The following is a 19,370-nucleotide window of genomic DNA, read 5'->3' as shown; positions in this document are numbered from 1 at the left end:
GTGTAAAGTTCCAGTGGAAAGATGAGGTGCTGTTCCTTGACCTTGCGCTGTTCTTCATTGGAACATGTAGCAAGCCAAGGACAGTAAGGTCAGTGTGGGAGCAAGGTAGAGAATTGAAACGACGGGCAACAGGAAGCTCAGGGTCATGCTTACAGATTGAACGGAGGTGCTCTGTAAAGCGATCAGCCAGTCTGCATTTGGTCTCCCCAATGTAGAGAAAATCACATTGTGAGCAGCGAATACAGTATACTAAATTGAAAGAAGTACAAGTAAATCACTATCTCACTTGGAAGGAGTGTTTGTGGCCTTGGACGGTGAAAAAGAGGTAAAAGGGCAGGTGTTGAATCTCCTGCACTTGCATGGAAGGGTGCCATAGGAAAGCGTGGGGGTATTGGGGTTGAGTGGACCAGGGTGTCACCGAGGGAATGGTCCCTTTGGAATGCTGAAAGGGGAGGTAAAAATATATTTGGTGGTGGCATCATGCTGGAGGTGGCGGAAATGGTGGAGGATGATCCGTTGAATACGGAGGCTGGTTGTGTGGAAGGTGAGGACTAGGGGAACCCTATTGTGGTTCTGGGAGGAAGGGGTGAGAGCAGAAGTGCATGAAATAGAACGGACACAGTTGAGGGCCCTGTCAACCACAGTAGGGGGGAATCTTCAGGTGAGGAAAAAGGAAGACATATCAGAAGTACTAGTATGGAAGGTTGCATAGTTCAAGCAGATATGATGGAGATGGGGAAACTGGGAGAATGGAATAGAATCCTCACAGGAAATGGGGTGTAAGGAAGTGTAGTCCAGGTAGCTGTGGGAGTCCATGGACTTAGAGTGAATACTGGTTGATAGCCTATCCCCAGAAATAGAGACAGAGAAGTCAAGGAAGGGAAGGGAAGAGTTGGAGATGGACCATGTGAAGGTGAGAGAAGTGTGGAAATTGGAAGCAAAGTTGATGAGGTTTTCCAGTTCAGAACGAGAGCAGGAAGCCGCACCATTACAGTCATCAATACTGGAAGAAGAGGGATGGGAGGGGTCCTAAGTAGGACTGGAATAAGCAATGTTCCACATATCCCACAAAAAGACAGGCACAGCTAGAACCCATGCTACCCATAGCAACGCCTTTTATTTGGAGGAAGTGAGTGGAGTTGAAGGAGAAGTTGCTCAATGTGAGAACAAGTTCAGCCAAGCAGAGGAAGGTGGTAGTGGATGGGAACTGGTTGGGCCTCCGTTCAAGGAAGAAGCAGAGCTCCCAGACTGTCCTGATGGAGGATGGAGGTATAGAGGGGTCGGATGTCCATGGTGAAAAGGAGACGGTTAGAGCTAGGAAACTGAAAACTGTTGAAATGACATCGGAAGAGTCATGGATGCAGGTAGGAAGAGACTGGACAAGGGGGAGAAAAAAAGTCAATATAGGAAGAAATCAGTTCAGTGAAGCAGGAACAGGCTGAAACAATGGCCCTGGGCTTCCTGTCGCCTACCATTTCAATTCTCTACCTTGCTCCCACTCTGACCTTGGCCTAGTACAGTGTTCCAATGAAGCTCAACGCAAGCTTGAGGTACAGCACCATATCTTTTGACTGGACACTTTACAGCCTTCTGGACAAAATATTGAGATCAATAATTTTAGATCATAACCTCTGCCCCCATTTTGTTTCATGTTTTTATGCTGGCTCGGTTTTTTCTCTTGTTTCTTTCTTAATCCTTTTACTGTGCATTCGGACTGCTACTTTCCTACTATTCACACCACATCTAGACACATCTTTTGTTTCTTTACTTGTTCCATTACCACTCCCTTTGGTTTTGTACCATGAAACCATTTGTCACTTAATCTGACCTGTCCTGTCCTCCACCCTATCACAGACCTTCCCTTTTGTTCTTTTCACCCTCCCCTCTTTTACTTGCTCAAAACCTATTATGACTCTAATTTTTCTTAGTTCTGATGAAAGGTCACAGACCTGCAACGTTAACTCTGTTTCTCTCTCCACTGTTGCTGCCTGACCTGCTGAGTGTTTCCAGCACTTTCTGTTTTGATTTATCTCGTATTATCTCCTTTGGGTTGGTGTTGATTGTTGTCTGATTGCATTTTTGTGAATTGTCTTGGGATGTTTATTCTCATTTAAGAGACTATAAATATATATTTCTTCACATTGGTAATAAACTTTATGTATAATTTATAAAAGTGCTCAAATGTTCATCACATTGTATTGACAGGGTGATTACTACACATGGTTATTGATATAAAGCTGTCACACCACTGATTGCCCGTTGATTTATGAGGAAACTATCCAATTTGACACTGGCAAAACAAAAGCAGTGTTGCCTTTAGAACACGTTAAAGTATATCAGTATCATGTGAACTCATCTAACAGTTGCCCTTTATCAAAGTACATATCAATGTATGAAGAAAATATGTCAAGCATGCTTTATAATTTGAAAGAAAATCACTGATATACTAACATAATATAATCATACAGTCCCAGCCGGTTAACCGAATGTCAGGTATTTCAATCATTTGATCATCTGTGCTTGCTGACCTTTGGCTCTGCATTTTCAAACAGTCGAGTGCCATGAAAATATTTTCTTTCAGCTGCCTTAATAGGTCAGTTGGCAAGTGCACTGCCCACTCTGGAACTGAAGGACTCAGAACCAGGAGAATTCTAGTTCCATTCTGACTGTGCTGAGTTAGCTGATCTCAGGTGGGACAGCAGCTGACCTGCAACAATTGATCTAAGTGCACTAGAGCTGGGGTGGGTGGGAATGAAGCAAGAGTTCTCATTCTTGATTGCTCTCCTCTGACCTCCGCTCAAAAGTGTGCATGTGTTGACTTGAAGGTAGAAAAGCATTGGACTCAATTTTGGTACGCCTTCACAACTGAATAGCCTATTGATATTCTGTGACTAGGCTCAGAAATGAGGCCAGCTGGTACCCATAAAGACTAAAACCTGGGATGAGTCACCAGCAAGAAAGAAAGCAGAAAGTTGGAGAGGGGCGGCACAGTGGTGCAGTGGTTAGCACTGCAGCCTCACAGCTCCAGGGACCCGGGTTCAATTCTGGGCACTGCCTGTGTGGAGTTTGCAAGTTCTCCCTGTGTCTGCGTGGGTTTTCTCCGGGTGCTCCGGTTTCCTCCCACAAGCCAAAAGACTTGCAGGTTGGTAGGTAAATTGGCCATTATAAATTGTCACTAGTATAGGTAGGTGGTAGGGAAATATAGGGACAGATGGGGATGTTTGGTCGGAATATGGGATTAGTGTAGGATTAGTATAAATGGGTGGTTGATGGTCGGCACAGACTCGGTGGGCCGAAGGGCCTGTTTCAGTGCTGTATCTCTAATCTAATCTATATATCAAAGCAGAAAAATTTTACCTTTTGTTTATCATCACTGTAATAAGTATTGCTCCTTTAAAATACACCCTCACGATCTCAGCTTTACTGAGGTGTGAACATATGTGTTTCTTGCTTTGACTAGGTGATCTATTATGTTTTAACAGCTGGACATCTGACATATTCACTTGAGCCTGTTCAGTTCATACAATCAACAGGGCTCTCAACTACAACGTATATATGGACATATGGACATCCCATAGATGTTGCCTATTGTTGCTATTTATTTGTTGATTTTTAAAAAAAGCATTGAAAGTGGTCATCAAGCACTAAGAAAATATTTCTTATGCACAAATAAAACAATCATACTGAGAAAATAAAATCCCAGATAAAGCCTTCTTATGAAATTACTTCACAATGTAAAGAAACTCAGCAAGCTTTAAGAGAAGTAAATAAAAGGTAACTACTGCACTTGCAATTAGATAGCCCATGATTTTTTTTATGAAACATTAGTCTAAAACTTAAGGACTCCTTGAGCAACAGGTTGGGCAGATTGTGTTCTTCATCTGTTCACTGAAGCAGTGACAAGGATCCATCCTGATATCATCAGCCAAGGGTTTTCCCTTGTGGCATGTTCATTCCTATCACTGATGTCAGTCTGTTTGATGCGTTTTCAGATTGATCACAAATCATCAAGTTCAACTCAGCCTATGTTATGTTTTTATTTTTGATCAAATCTAGTTTTGTTGAGGATTGACCTTATCTGCTAAAATGAAAAGTCACAATATCAAATGTTCCTTTTAACTTTGAATGGAAAATATCACAAGTTTTCCTGAAATTATGTTCTCACACAAACATAACATTAATTAATGGCTAATTAGAAATTATTACAGAACAGTAATTTAACTAAAGTCTTTACATGACTTCATAAACCATCAGAGTAAAATGTGAATTGTTTATACCTCTTACCTTCCTTGGCAGGTTAAATTACAGTCTTGAAGTTGCTCTAAGGGATCTTCTTTTGTATGATATACTGTTAATTTTATTGGATAGTATCATTCAATTTTGTATCTGCTGTTATGCTGGTAACAACTGTCAGTGTCACTGACTTGTGATGATATTCAAAGTTAAAGTAAATTGGATAATGCCTCTGTTAACATAATGGATTAGGGGATTTAATACGAAAACATTAAACCCTGATATGGTAATCTGCACACAGTGTAATTTAAGGCATCCATCACAAATTTATCAAGTTGAAATTGCATTGTAGATATATGTTAGGATAATCAATGAAGAGGTCTTTTATACAAGAAATTATTCCAGGAGTGAGATAGGACCTATTAATTCTTGAATTGTTTATCTCCATAGAATGACAGAAATTTGATTTCAAGAAACATTTAACAGCTCTGTTCTTGATGAGAAATAATAAAACTTAAATGTTTAAGCTTTGCAAGTGAGTGGGATTATATCATAGCTCACCAGCGAATACTTTATTTAGGCCATAAATGTATTTACATTTAAACTTAAAAAAGCTTGGCGCATGCTTTTAATGCTATTCAGTGGATTATATGAGTTGTATTCATCCCTCTCCATAAGTTTATAATCATCATCCTAAAAATCCTCTCAGTGGGGATGAAGAATAGAATTTATGAGGCCAGCCTGGCTGGTATAGGATATATTGTATGAGATATAGCACTAGGATGAGTTTTAAGCTTTATGACTTCTCATCAAGAACAGAAGCTGTTAAATGTTTCTTGAAATCAGATTTCCCTCATATTATGGAGCTAAGCAGTTCAGTTACTGCCTTATTTCTACATAGTGAAGAACTACTGAAGTGCTTCACTGAGGATTAATGATGAAATGTATTTATAACCAGGAACTAAACCATACTCACAATACTCGTAGATTTGGGAGCTGTTGGCAGAGACCCCTGGGAAGTGAGGTTATTCCAGCTCGAGTTAGGGTCCTGTCCAGAAGCAGAAAATTTATGCCATTATTTGGAGTTAGGCATGCGAGAAGTTCCTCAGTACATGACCTTTATTTTTACTGACAGAACTGACAATGTAATGGATAATTTGTGATGAATGAATGCCATCAAAAGAAAAGAGCAATAATTGCAGCAAAATGGTGCCTGCTGTTCATTCAGAATCTAAGTTTGATAAACATAAATTTGCTACCCACAGTATTTCCAGGCTGGTTGTTCCTTTAAGGTCCGGGAATTCCTTTATTTCAGTTGCTCCATTTAGTGACCTGGAATTGACAGCAAAAATCCATTACTTTCTTCATGCATTACTTAAAAGAAAAAACTGACATAACGTTACAGTTTGCAATTATTGCACCAAAACATTTAAAATAGGTAATTATACTATCCTTTTTGTGTGTTTAAATAAGCTTCATTTATTTTCCCAATTTTAATTGTTTTCTATAGAAAGTACTGTCAGTTTAATTCTCACAGAATTATTTCCGGTAATTTACAATTTCAATGTTTTCTGTTCTGTTTTCCTAATTTGGTTTTCTTTGACTACATTCTTTTCCAGGGGCCATTTACCCTCACAGGTTTAATTAATGCCTTGTACCCTATTTACGCTGCACTATATGATGAAGCTCACAGTGTTTCAAATAAACATCATAGATACTGTGTGCTGAAGTCAGAACCAGAAGAAGTAACTTTACATACAATTATGTGCACACAAAAGTGTCATGCTTGCAACTCTACAGCAACTGACCTTCCCAGGTGTTGGGAGGTGGTTTATACATGAGATAAGGGCCGGAAAGTTATCGAAAGTTGAGGATTCCCGCTGCTGGGACCCGACCCCGCACGGGACCCTGGGTGCTATTTTACTGGCCGAGGCCAAGTAAGAGGCTGCTGTGGAACTGCCATCCAACTGAGGATGGTGGCCTGCCTCCCAGAGATATTGCTCCAATCAGAGGGCCAGCAGCACTGCAGCCTTGGCAGAGCCACTGTTAGAGATGGCCACCCCTGAGGCTGCACAAAGAAGGACAGGGCGCCTTCACACCAAGGTGCTCTCGAAGACAAGGTAAGTTTTTTTTTATCGTGCCGGGGCCAGGCGATATGGGGGGTGGGGGGGGGGGAACGCACCTTCCAGCAGCGGTGCCTTAGCCACGAGGATGGCCACTGCTGCCGGGGAGCCACTCCGTGCGCCATGGAGTGGCCATAAAGGATAACCACCACCCCCTGGAAAACACTGGGAGGCAGACAGGATTTATTTGGTCTTCCCACGCGGCAGCCACGCAGATAAAATGCCGACGGAGTTGGGAGGTGGCTCTTAACTGGGCACTTAATTGGCACAATTGGCTGTCCAGTGGATGGCCATGCCGCTGAGGTTCCCACTGCTTATAATATGTCGTGCTGGCAGGAAGATGTGGGCTCTCCCCTCGACGCCTTCCGCCACCATTTTACCAGTCCTCCTGCCTCTCAGCTCATTTCCAGAGGGCTGGTAAAATCCAACCCAAGGTTTCACTTGCCCTCTCAGGTGGTGCAAAAGATCCCATGGCACTATTTGAAGAAGAGCAAGGGAGTTCTCCCAGTGTTCTGAATGACATTTATCCTTCAACCAACATAACTAAAACAGCTTGTTGGGTCATTTATTTCATTGCTGTTTATGGGTGTTTGGTGTGAAATTTGACTGCCACACTTCCCAACATTGTTGGTTGGCATTCTTCCATCTATAAAAGATTATGGACAAGCAGTAAACAATCCATTCAGGTGGGGTGTCTTCTCTTGGTGCACCTTTGCTGATGGCTGTGAAGGCCAATCCTTGAAAGGCAAGTTTTGCCACAAGTGTTGCATGTGAAATTGCCATGTGACATTGTGAGTTGTTGATGTGATAGCAGAACACCGAGACAGCATAAACGGGATTGTGAAAAGTCAGCATGGGTTTACAAAAGGGAAATCATGCTTAACAAATCTACTGGAGTTTCTTGAGGATGTAACTAGTAGAATAGATAAGGGAGAACCAGTGGATGTGGTGTATTTGGATTTTCAGAAGGCTTTTGATAAGGTCCCACATAAGAAGTTACTGTGCAAAATGAATGCACATGGGATTGGGGGTAATATACTGGCATGGATTGAGAATTGGTTGACAGACAGGAAACAGAGAGTAGGAATAAACGGGTCTTTATCCGGGTGGCAGGCAGTGACTAGAGGGGTACCGCAGGGATCAGTGCTTGGGCCCCAGCTATTCACAATATTTATTAATGACTTGGGTGAGGGAACTAAATGTGACATTTCCAAGTTTGCAGACAACACAAAGCTGGGGGGAATGTGAGCCGTGAGGAGGATGCAAAGAGGCTCCAATGTGATTTGGACAAGTTGGGTGAGTGGGCAAATGCATGGCAGATGCAGTATAACATGGATAAATGCGAGGTTATCCACTTTGGTTGTAAAAACAGAAAGGCAGATCATTATCTGAATGGTGATAGATTGGGAAAGGGGGAGGTGCAACGAGTCCTGGGTGTCCTTGTACACCAGTCGCTGAAAGCAAGCATTCAGGTGCAGCAAGCAATTAGGAAGGCGAATGGTATGTTGGCCTTCATTGCAAGAGGACTTGAGTACAGGAGCAAGGATGTCTTACTGCAGTTATACAGGGCCTTGGTGAGACCACATCTGGAGTGTTGTGTGCAGTTTTGGCTCCTTATCTTAGGAAGGATGTTCTTGCCTTGGAGGGAGTGCAAAAAAGATTTACTAGGCTGATTCCTGGGATGGCAGGATTGACGTATGAGGAGAGATTGGGTCGATTAGGCCTATATTCACTAGAGCTGAGAAGAATGAGAGGGGATCGCATAGAAACCTATAAAATTCTAACAGGACTAAACAGGCTAGATGCAGGGAGGATGTTCCCGATGCCTGGGGGGTCCAGAACCAGGGGTCACAGTCTCAGGATACGGGGTATGCCATTTAGAACTGAGATGAGGAGAAATTTCTTCACTCAGAGGGTGGTGAACCTGTGGAATTCTCTACCGCAGAAGGAAGTGGAGGCCAAGTCATTAAATATATTCAAGAAGGAGATAGATATATTTCTTAATGCCAAAGGGATCAAGGGATATGGGGAAAAAGCGGGAACAGGGTACTGAATTAGACATCAGCCATGACTTTTTTTGAATGGTGGAGCAGGCCTGAAGGGCCGAATGGCCTACTCCTGCTCCTATTTTCTATGTTTCTATGTTTTCGGCGTATGTCCCTGTTGCCAAGCTGTTGTAGCTACTGGTCATCATGGTAGTGTATGCCAGCCCACAGGATGTGTCGCCATTTCCCTCTTTCGCCAGCTAGTGTCTCCCAGGTGCGATAGTCGACATTTAGGGCCTTCATGTGTCACACTTGCAAGCATCCTTCACGTGGAGCTTTGGGCATCCCACTGGTCGTCTGGCCCTGGCTACGTCACCATACAGAAGGTCCTTGGGTTGCTATGGAGATGCTTCTATCTTTTTTGTTAAGTATTTTTTTGAGGACTCATTTAAATTGTAGAGATGGATTCAACGGAAGGCTGAAAATTTAATAAATGCTGAACTTTGCTTTGTTGTTGACAGTTCACTGAAAGGACACTGAGATGTTGTTTGAAAACAACCTTTGCTGGAAATCATGTGCTTTAAGCTCAATAACAACAGAAACCTTGGTAACCTGGGGAAGATGTTTACAGAGAAACCACATGTCAAGGTTTATGGAGGTCAGGAGGTTATTTTTCTGTTTGTGGTTTTGCTTCTGCGATATTGTTTTGGTTCAGTTGGGGAGTGAACTGTTTTGAAGACAGCTGGTGTTCTGCCTACCAAAGAAAAAGAAACCCCAGCTCATTTTGTCTGCACCTCTCGAAGGGACCCTGAGAAGGTCAGTGTGTCAACTCCTCTTTCCTCCTGCAATTCAAATGTGTGTTGGCTGAAACTCCTGATGCCACATGTCTCCTAAAAAGTTTACCAGATGATTTCTCGACATCTCCAGAACGAATTGCTTCTGAAAAGATCCCAGTGACCCATCTCCGTGTACCCAGATGCCAGACCAAAATGGACAACTTACTTCCTTGCATATTTTCTCTTTTCTTCAAGAATTAGCAAGTATTTGGCCAAAGTATTCTTTTTTTTTGTAACAGACCTCTGCAGAGAGAATTTCTGTATTTTTCGTGTGTGTATACGTGGTAAATTTAAAAAGGGAACTTTTGTATTTCAATCTGTGTGTTAATACTTTGCTTCATTACTAAATAAGTGTGGTTTGATAATAAATTGATAATTTTGCTGTTTATAAAAGATGCCTGGTTGGTGTATTTTATTCTGGGATAAAGAGTAGATTATAGGATTGACCAAATCAGTAACCAGGCAAATATCTTAAAAATATATGTTATGACCTGCGGAGAAGTGAGACTAGAAAAGACAGTGCACTCCTCCCACCTCGGCCATACCCGTAGGGTATGCGATCACCTTCCATCTTGTGGATGTGTCCAATCCACCAAAGCTAGCTCTGTTTGATTTATGTCAACACACTTGGGAGCTCTGCCTTTGAGAGGACTCTCTTTTGTGTTTTTTCCTGCCAGGATATACCCACAATGCGCCGCAGACAGCGAAGATGGAAATTATTGTGCTTCTTTTCCTGGTAGCTGTAAGTCACCCATGCGTGACAGCCATAGAGAAAGGTGTTGAGAACACGGGCCTTATAAATCACCTGACGTTACAACAGTACTTCATTGGCTGTAAAGTCCTTGGGGATGTCCTAAGATTATGAAAAATGCTATATGAATGCTAGCTCTTTTTCTTTACTGGTCAACAGAGTAAAAATTTCCATTTCTTGTCATGTTTATATTATAGCACTGCATCTGAAGGAAGAGTGCCCCATGAAAGTAACACAAGTACCTTTTTATTCAGGTTTTATTTAACAAGTTTAAATGTATTTACTCTTCACTGGCTTTTATTCAAATGTCACACAGTATAAATATATTATATATATACATAGATATATTGGGCTGGATTTTATTAGTGCAGAGTGGTCTGTGCGAGCACGGCCTTCCGATATGGAAGGGCCGCCGCACAGCCTCCATGATATTATGCACGGGGGCTGATTTAAATAGAGGGGGCGGAGCAGCCGCCCCGATGACATAGAGGCGCCGGCGCCATTTCTAAAGGGCTTCAAGCACTGACAGCTGTTTTACAATTTTAAAGGAACCAGTACTTTAAATGTTACTAAAACCATTAAATTCAACATGAAAGATTTACTTCCACCCCCCAATGGTCACAAAATAAATTTATTTCCCTCTGCCCCCCCGAAAAACCATTACTGATATTCCCGAATTTTAAACCCCCAACTTGGCACTCTTTGCCCTTCAACCCCTTCCCACCATCTCCACAGCCAATAGAAAATGTTTTCCCGACTCCTCTACCCCTCCCTCCCCACCAGGTTTTCGCCTCAGAACTCTGTGCGAGCTGCCTTCGGAGTCGGTAAGATCGGTGTGGGACGGCTGCCGTCTGCCGTCTGCAGGTAAGTTTATTTGCATATCATTTAGGTTAATTTTAATATGTAGATGAAGGGCCTGCCGCCAGGTGGCAGGTTGGGGGGCCACACTGAGGTCTCTCCCTGCAGAATTTTACCGCTCCCCCCCCCCCCCCCCCCCCACCATGTTGAGGGGCTGGTAAAATTCAGCCCATTATATATATAGAGAGAAATAATTTTAAAAACAACCTTGCAAAGGTCATTGCATCAAGATATTTCACAACTCCAACTTCCCATCAGCCTGACCAATTTAAATAATCCAGGGACTTTGCTGCATGTCAATATGTTTGTGCATAACAGGTAATACAATGGCACTTAGTCTGTACACCTTTTACCCAAAACCTGAACACTACAGGCTTGTGTCCACTACAAATTAGACTTGTAAAGTACCTCAAACATTCAGAACTTTAAGGTCTATTTTTAAGACCATTCTTTCATGCCTTGCTTGCTTCTGGCACCATTTTTTGTCTTAGATAAATCTACAGGCAGAACTACAAAACTGTCATACTGTGGACATTCTCTACACTCAATGTCAAAATTACTATGTGACTAGCTAGAAGGAAGTACAGTTTAAATGCACTGAGACAGAGGGTGAGATTTTAACTCATTCAAAATCCATCCACTTACACGGAGTTAAAATCAGGCCCAACGAGTCAGTTTTTCCTTCCTCAGAGGTTGTCTTCATTTTGCAAAGTTCCTCAATTGAGGCCTGAGAAAGCTAAACTCAACAGCTAAAGCAAACAGTTTCCAGCAGCAAACACCCCAAGCACTCAGATTCATTCCCTTCGGATTGGGAGTCAAGCATTCAATTACTTAAGCTACTGGGTCGGCTTTTTGAACTTTTGAAATCGAACACGTGGCTCAGCTCATACTTACAAGGTGTGAAGTTTTGGCAGATACTGAAAGGCTGATTTCCCCACAAACTGGATCGGATTATCATAAAAATGACTAAAAAGGAAGTAAATTGTTTAGATAAGTTTTCGTACTATATCCATCAGTGTCAAAGCTCACATCTGCTTTGCTGATGTGAGCATAGTGTAAAATCAGTTTGAATAACAAAATGTACAAGAGTCGCCTGCAGAATTAACGGAAACTAGACAATCAGGCATGAGCCCATATGTTTTATTGCAGCTCTTTAAACAGATGATGGGTGAGAATTTTCTTTAACTAATAATAACATTTGTGAATAGATCTAAGAAACACACTTTAGATGACAACAATATGCCAGTGATTGGCTAACTATTTGTTACCTCTTTCCTGTTACCAGAATGAGGATATATTCACATGAAGTCTCAAGATTTAGGCATAAAATAGTTAAGAACTAACTAAGAAAGGCACTCGACCCACCTACAATGGATGAATAGTTTAGATGTATTATAACCAAATAGAACATATTTATATTAAATAACTAACCAAATAGCATTGTCTAGCTCACATAAGAGTATAATTGTTCGGTGTGAAGCTCTGTTTCTGCCAAGAAAAATAAATAATAGGTATTTCTTTGAAGTGTGTAGTTAAGTCCACAACCCCATTCTTACTATTGCAAATAATAATCTGTTAATTGTTGATCCAGGTACTCGCTTCTCATGAAAATAGCTTTTAAGGTCCATAAGCAGTTTTAAACAGTCACAAAATAAACATATTCCACAACGAAGTTGCCTTTTGGAACTATAGTATCCTTATATATATTTATATATGTGTACCAAAAGAAATGGAAAGAAGGAGCAGTACTTTCTGCCATTAGGTATATTTCATAATCTGATGAACCTCTCAGCTTCAGATCACCTCTCACGCTGCTCTAAATTTGAAACCCCTATCAAAATAAATGCAGCTACTCTGGGCACAGGCACTGTTCCGTGTCATTCACGTCAGCAGAATAACTGGAGGCAAATAAACTCAAAATAGTGGTCACCATCGGAACTTAAAATGTGATATTTTTCATGTCATTTTCTTATCAATCTTCTCCCCTTTAATTCTTTACTAAAGGATGAAGTTCCACGGGCACCAATTACTATCTGGTACCTCACGCAAATGACAATTGCTCAGATAGGAAGCTTGACAGCGAGTGCTGACAGGCTGTTTGACCATAGTGCTGAGCTCACCCAAAGACTTTCCACAACCACTTCTGCTGGTCACTGCATCAGTGATCAGCAGTGGGAACCTGTCCAGTTTTTGCCTTCCTAACTCGGGTATATTTGTAGCATCCAAGCCAATGCCCCAGATGAGATCAGCTATCTTGCCACACAGTGGAAGCTGAACCTGAACTGTACCTACTCACTGGATAAATGTTCTGAACCATGGAATTTTAAAAAATAGGTATTTTTATAATTTCACTTCTTTCTAGGGAGTATTTTTAATAGTAAATACTTCCTCTTAATTTTTTGTAGTGCCAGAAAATATATTTTTTTCTTCTTGAAATTTACAGATTCCTGCCAGCAATATTTGGGGCAATTGAATTTTGTTCTTAAGAGTAACAATCATTATTTAGCATTGTTAGAAATATACAAAACACAGCCACATCGAAACAGAATAAGCAACAATGAATGTCGGAGATGTTAGCAATTAAACTTACATTGTTTGAAGGAGGGGATTTCCAACAAAAGCCTTTTCTGGGATTGCTTTGATGTTGTTATTGTGGAAGCCCCTATAATACACATCAGAAATGCATCTAATTAGTTAAAACAGTCATGTTAAAGTGAAAATTATGACAGCAGATTCCAATTCTTGTTCTCTCTTTATAAAGACACTTCTTACTTTTTGACATATCTTACTGAAGCTGCAATTTGTTTTGAGAGTCCAATTCATTTCCTATAAAGAGGAACTTGGATTTATGAAGTGCCTTCCAAGATCACTCAAACATGTTTCAAAGCACAGCGTATATAATGCATTACTTTGGAGTGAAGCGACTGTTGTCATTTACATTAAGACCTCACAAACAGTCATAGCATGAACTACCAATTAATGTCTTTTTGATGGGATTGGTTGTAGGAGGAATGTTGGACAGAGTATCAAAAGAACTCCCTACTCTTTGAATCATGCCTTGGGAAATTTAACCACTCTGAACCACTGGAATAGGGAGGCAGGACGTTGTTGAATATCTGATCTCAAAAGATGGCACCTTCAATAGTACAGAACTCCCTCAGTGCGTGCCTAAAATAATGTGGTGTCAGGATTGAACCCACAGCCTTTTGACTCCATAGAAAATTGCTACCAAGCTGGTACTTGCATTTTTGTGATATATTTTGTAGACAAATTTTTAATTTATATTAACACACATACTCTGTAGAACATAACACACAGACTAAGGAGATTACTTGTCTTCAATGTATAAATCTGTTCTTTATAAATGGATTTATTGGCCGGAATTTTACCTTAAGCTGATAGGAGCCAGCCACCCACTGAAAAGTCGGTGGCGAACCCGCATCCGCCTCGCCTGGGGATCCAACCCATACTTTGCGGGTCTCCGGGCTTCAATTGGTGTGAGGTGAGACTTCCACCTGCTTGAGGTAGGAAGTCCCGCCTAATAGAGCTGCCGGCCAATCAGCGGCCGGCAGCTCTTAGTCCCAGCAGCGCTACCTTAAGCAGTGGCCACTGCTGGGACTGCAGCCCAGCATGAAGACAAGATGCCATGGAGCCGGGAAGGAAGATAAGTTTTGGTTGCCACACCGGGGGTAATCAGTCGGGCCCCGGAGAGGCAAGGGTGCTCAATTGGGGGGAGTGGGTGCCCAAGAATGAGGACCACCATGGGATGCTTGGAAGCCGCTTGCTTTCATGAAATTCCATATGCGCTCATAAAATGATACTCACAGTTCTTGAAGCTTGCTAAGAGTTCTGATAGCTACAGGAAATTCATCCAGGTTATTATAATTCAAGTCTCTGATAAAGGAAAAAAAAAGGAAACCTTAATTGATCACATTTCGTTAGGTTTCATCATTACAATTTATGAATATTTTTGAACTGATATATTCGAACAACTGTGTAGTGTATTTTTGAACATTGTACAGCCAAGTCAGTAAGGTAGCATGTCCCATTAATACGCAAACCAAACTCGCACAGTGCGATATGATGACGAAGCAGGGAACATCCATTGCCTTTAAAGCACCCTAAGTAACCTACAAAATCTTGAATAATCTCATTGTCTATACTTGATCAGCAATTACATGGAGTATAAATTTCTGTAAATAATACATTATTTTAAAGATGCAAGTTTGGATTGGTATCCTATTTTTAAAGTCAGCCTGGTTGAGAAATATAGAAAAAAAATCATTTAAGTGTGCTCCACAATTCTTTTTATCCAGAACTTGTATAACTCATGGATTTCCTTTCAAACAATATCTTTTGACAACTGATTGATGAGTTGAAATTACATGGTGCAGTATTACAAATCCTTTTGTGCAAACTTCCTCCCTCTACGATATTAGCAAAAACATCAACAAATTTAAAATAAATGGATCTGTTTAAAATAATGAAAAAATAAGGTATATAAAAGCATTATCAATATATTGGATAGCACAATTTTAACCTGATTGTTTAGAAGATTACAAAGTCATTCTTAAATGTAATTGAGGAATAACCATAGTTATAAACCAAAGTTCTTCAAGCATTGAGCTTTGCTAAATTGAAGAGGTTGTTTTTTAAATTTAATCAGTGCTCTAAATCTTTGAACCTATTATTCCCTGCTTATCAGCTCTCTTCCCTATTACCCCATACTCATCCAATCTTTTCACGTTGTAGTGAGCTACGAACCACCAGTAATGAATGACCTGCCACAATGAACATTTGTCTTTCAGCAAGTTATTAATAAATTTATTAATGGGAAAGTTATTGGAAGGGATTCTGAGAGACAGCATTTATATGCATCTGGAAAGGCATGGTCTGATTAGGGATAGTCAGCATGGCTTTGTGCATGGGAAATCATGTCTCACAAATTTGATTGAGTTTTTCGAAGAGGTGACCAAGAGGATTGACGAGGGCAGGGCAATGGACGTTGTCTACCTGGACTTTAGCAAGGCCTTTGACAAGGTCCCGCATGATAGGCTGGTCCAGAAGGTTCGAACACATGTAATCCAGGGTGAGCTAGCAAATTGGATACAAAATTGGCTTGGTGATAGGAGGCAGAGGGTGGTAGTGGAGGGTTGTTTTTTAGATTAGAGGCCAGTGACCAGTGGTGTGCCACAGGGATCGGTGCTGGGCCCTCTGTTGTTTGTCATATATATTAATGACTTGGATGTGAATGTAAGGGGCATGATTAGTAAGTTTGCAGATGACACCAAAATTGGTGGTATAGTGGACAGTGAAGAAGGTTGTCTAAGGTTACAACAGGATATAGATCAACTGGGAAAGTGCGCAAGGGAGTGGCCAATGGAATTTAATGCAGAGAAGTGTGAATTGATGCATTTTGGGAAGTTAAACCAGAGCAGGACATATACAGTGAATGGCAGGGCCCTGGGGAGTGTTGTTGAGCAGAGAGACCTTGGGGTGCAAGTACATAGTTCCCTGAAAGTGGCAACACAGGTAGACAGGGTGGTGAAGAAGTCGTATGGCATGCTTGCCTTCATCGGCCAAGGCATTGAGTACAAGAGTTGGGACGTCATGTTACAGTTGTACATAACGTTGGTTTGGCTGCATTTGGAGTACTGTGTGTAGTTCTGGTCGCTGCACTACAGGAAAGATGTGATTAAGCTAGAGAGGGTGCAGAAAAGATTCACAAGGATGTTGCCTGGTTTGGAGGGCTTGAGTTATAAAGAGAGATTGGATAGGCTGGGTCTGTTTTCCCCAGAGCGAAGGAGGCTGAGAGGGGACATGATAGAGGTATATAAAATTATGAGAGGCATAGATAGGGTAGATAGCCAGAGCCTGTTTCCCATGGTAGGGGTGACTAAAACTAGAGGGCATAGATTTAAGGTGAGAGGGAGGAGGTTTAAAGGGGATCAAAGGGGTAAATTTTTCACACAAAGAATAGTGGGTATCTGGAATGAGCTGCCTGAGGAGGTGGTGGAGGCAGGAACAGTAGCGACATTTAAGAGGCATCTGGACAGGTACTTGAATGAGCAAGGCATAGAGGGATATGGAATAAATGCAGGCAGGTGGGATTAGTATAGATAGGCATTATGGTCGGCATGGCCGCGGTGGACTGAAGGGTCTGTTTCTATGCTGTACGACTCTATGACTCTATGACTAAATGCTAGGGTTAAATAACTCCACAAGTTGCGCACAGCCTTTTCACATTGGTGCAACACTATCCAACAGGAAACAACTATTCCAGATTGAAGTCTTAATTAGTGAAAGCTTGCTAATCAAGATAATTATAAGTTTCACCCATGCCACTAGAGCTAAATGCACAAAGTTATCTAAATGTTTTCTCTTACCTGTGAAAATATTTGACATTTGAACGCTCCTTAGAAAACATAGGGAAAGAAATTCATTCCCATAGCACCACTGTAGACTTATGTCAATTCACCGGGGCAGGCACTGTTCCGGGCCGCTACCTGCACGGCTCGTGTAGCATTCTTTAATGAAGCATGCCGGACAGGTAGCAGTCCACTGTGCTGTCTGCTCCCCAAGAATTGATGTTAGTCTGAACAAATTAGTTCCCCGTGGATTTTAAGTAAACCTTAGTAGATAACTTGATAGCTCCAACATGCAACAAACAGTACAATGAAAACACTAAGTAATTTTTAGGGACAAAAGCTAACCTTAATGGGCGACCATCAAATTTTATTGAAATTAAATCCTAATAAACAATTAGCTTGCTTAGAAGTATTAGAGACTTATGTTAGTTCAAGATTTCTATAAACTGTAGAAATAAAACAACAATTAATAAACTTCTATTGTGCAACTATTTCAATGTTTTTCTTTATAATTCCGCATTCCCCCACACACTTTTCTCTTTTTCTCTATTCCTCTTCTGAAGGGGCTAACTTATGCTAATGTATCATTTCATGAATGCCCGACACTCCCCAGTTCCTCATCCTGATGGGCTTTCATTTTGTGCAAGCCTCGGTGCTAAGCCCCAATATTAATAGAGAGCTGGGGAGCATGCAGAGAGGCCGACGTTGGCCAAAGAACTCAGAAAGGCCAGCAATTTGAAGGCCCTGCAGATCCTAATGGTAGGGTTTCATTAAAATATTGTTGGGTTGACTCCTGCAGGCAACCAAGGACCTGTGGGATGATCCTTGGCACTCGGATGGTGGGGGGTAAGTTATAGACTGGGTCTGGAGAAGGCCAAAGGCTTCCTTATGAGGCCTCGGAGGGAGCAGACCTGCTTAATATTGAAGCCTGAATGTCAGTCGGGTATTTGTCCAGAGCCGAGTCCCGTTCTCACCCATTATTTGCACGTGAATTTTCCAGCAGTGGTCACTGAATTAGGAAATGAAAAAAAAAGCTGCAAATACTTTGAATCAGACAGATTATTTATTGCATGGAGGGGGAAAAAATAATTTGGGAAATCTCTTTAAACATGTCCTGATGTGTAGACCATGAAACCGCAATGATAGTTCCACAATTTTGCCTGTAGCATTGCCAACACTTGTGGGTTACTTTTGAGCCCTCCCTGCAGTTTGTGGAAGTTTTCAAATGCATTTCAGGTTCATCGCATTATTTTCTACTCTAATTTACTCTTTCCCAGGACCTCAAACCAGTGGAATTTTCCACCTTTTCTCAATCATTCTTTGCTCCTTTTGAAACTAAGTCTTTGAAGAGTGGTGGGGTGGGGGTCGGGAGGGGGTCGGAGTGGGGGGGGGATTGCTTCTGTGCAGTATGCTTACAAATGTTATTTTTATATATGGCACAAACAGAAATTTGCTCCCTTGGTGTAATTAAACCATTACTTCTTGATTGATCACCATCTATTCCTTAAGGAGTCATTTCACAATCTAGTGTTTCCAACTGGTAGTGGGGCTCATCCCTGGAAATCATGCATGTGGTTTTGGCAGCCCATGGTTTTCTGTTCATAAATCAATGGACAAAAAAAAACAATCTGCATGGCTATGATTCCTTGGGTTGTGCTCCCTTTGAGCTTTGATCCTCATTGAAAATGCCAGATCACACAATGACCCCATTTTCTCTTTTTACCCTTGGTAGTTCTTTGCACCATAGACCTGAACTTTCCCCTCTTTATACTGAAAACAATCTTCAAACATAGACTCTTAATAGCTATTAATATTCGGCTAAGGTCTTACAATTGCTTGTACCAAATCTTACAGGATATGTTCCAAAAATTTACCAAAGGAAGTGATAAGCATGTTGAACAGGGTATGTGATAAGATATTTACTCAGTTACTTAAAGTTCTTTAATAGTAGAGTATTCAGCAACTGAGTGTGTTATCCTCTCAGTTTTCTTTACATAAAACCACACCCCTCTGCTGCCAATTTTCTAAAGATATAGTGAAGAGGTATTTGGTATGGGGAACAAAACTAAAGGGAAAACAATGATTTTCAAACCAATGAGCAAATGTGGCGTTTCATTGTACCTCAATAGTCTTGTGTTGTTTGGAGAAAGTAGATTTTCAATGTCTATGAAACAAATTACATTTCAGCCACCCAAATAGTTTCTAACAGATTCATT

General features: G+C 41.2%; 1 protein-coding gene across 3 annotated transcripts in view; it reads right to left on the bottom strand.

Moving 5' to 3' along the window:
• The window catches only part of LOC137384089 (leucine-rich repeat-containing G-protein coupled receptor 6), a 267,409-nt gene that overhangs the window by 19,500 nt on the left and 228,539 nt on the right, over positions 1-19,370 (bottom strand). For 2 of the 3 annotated variants that reach the window (XM_068057687.1, XM_068057690.1), the window contains exons 7-11: positions 14,612-14,680; positions 13,377-13,448; positions 11,681-11,752; positions 5,497-5,565; positions 5,210-5,281 (exon numbers count right to left, since the gene is read on the bottom strand). In XM_068057687.1, the coding sequence (XP_067913788.1) occupies positions 5,210-5,281; positions 5,497-5,565; positions 11,681-11,752; positions 13,377-13,448; positions 14,612-14,680 (354 nt within the window). The remainder of the gene's footprint in view (positions 1-5,209; positions 5,282-5,496; positions 5,566-11,680; positions 11,753-13,376; positions 13,449-14,611; positions 14,681-19,370) is intronic. The other variant, XM_068057689.1, reaches the window with a different exon arrangement.

Source organism: Heterodontus francisci, chromosome 25 (assembly GCF_036365525.1).
Source record: "Heterodontus francisci isolate sHetFra1 chromosome 25, sHetFra1.hap1, whole genome shotgun sequence".
In the NCBI taxonomy this organism is placed as follows: Eukaryota; Metazoa; Chordata; class Chondrichthyes; order Heterodontiformes; family Heterodontidae; genus Heterodontus; species Heterodontus francisci.
This window is presented reverse-complemented; position numbering and strand designations above follow the sequence as displayed.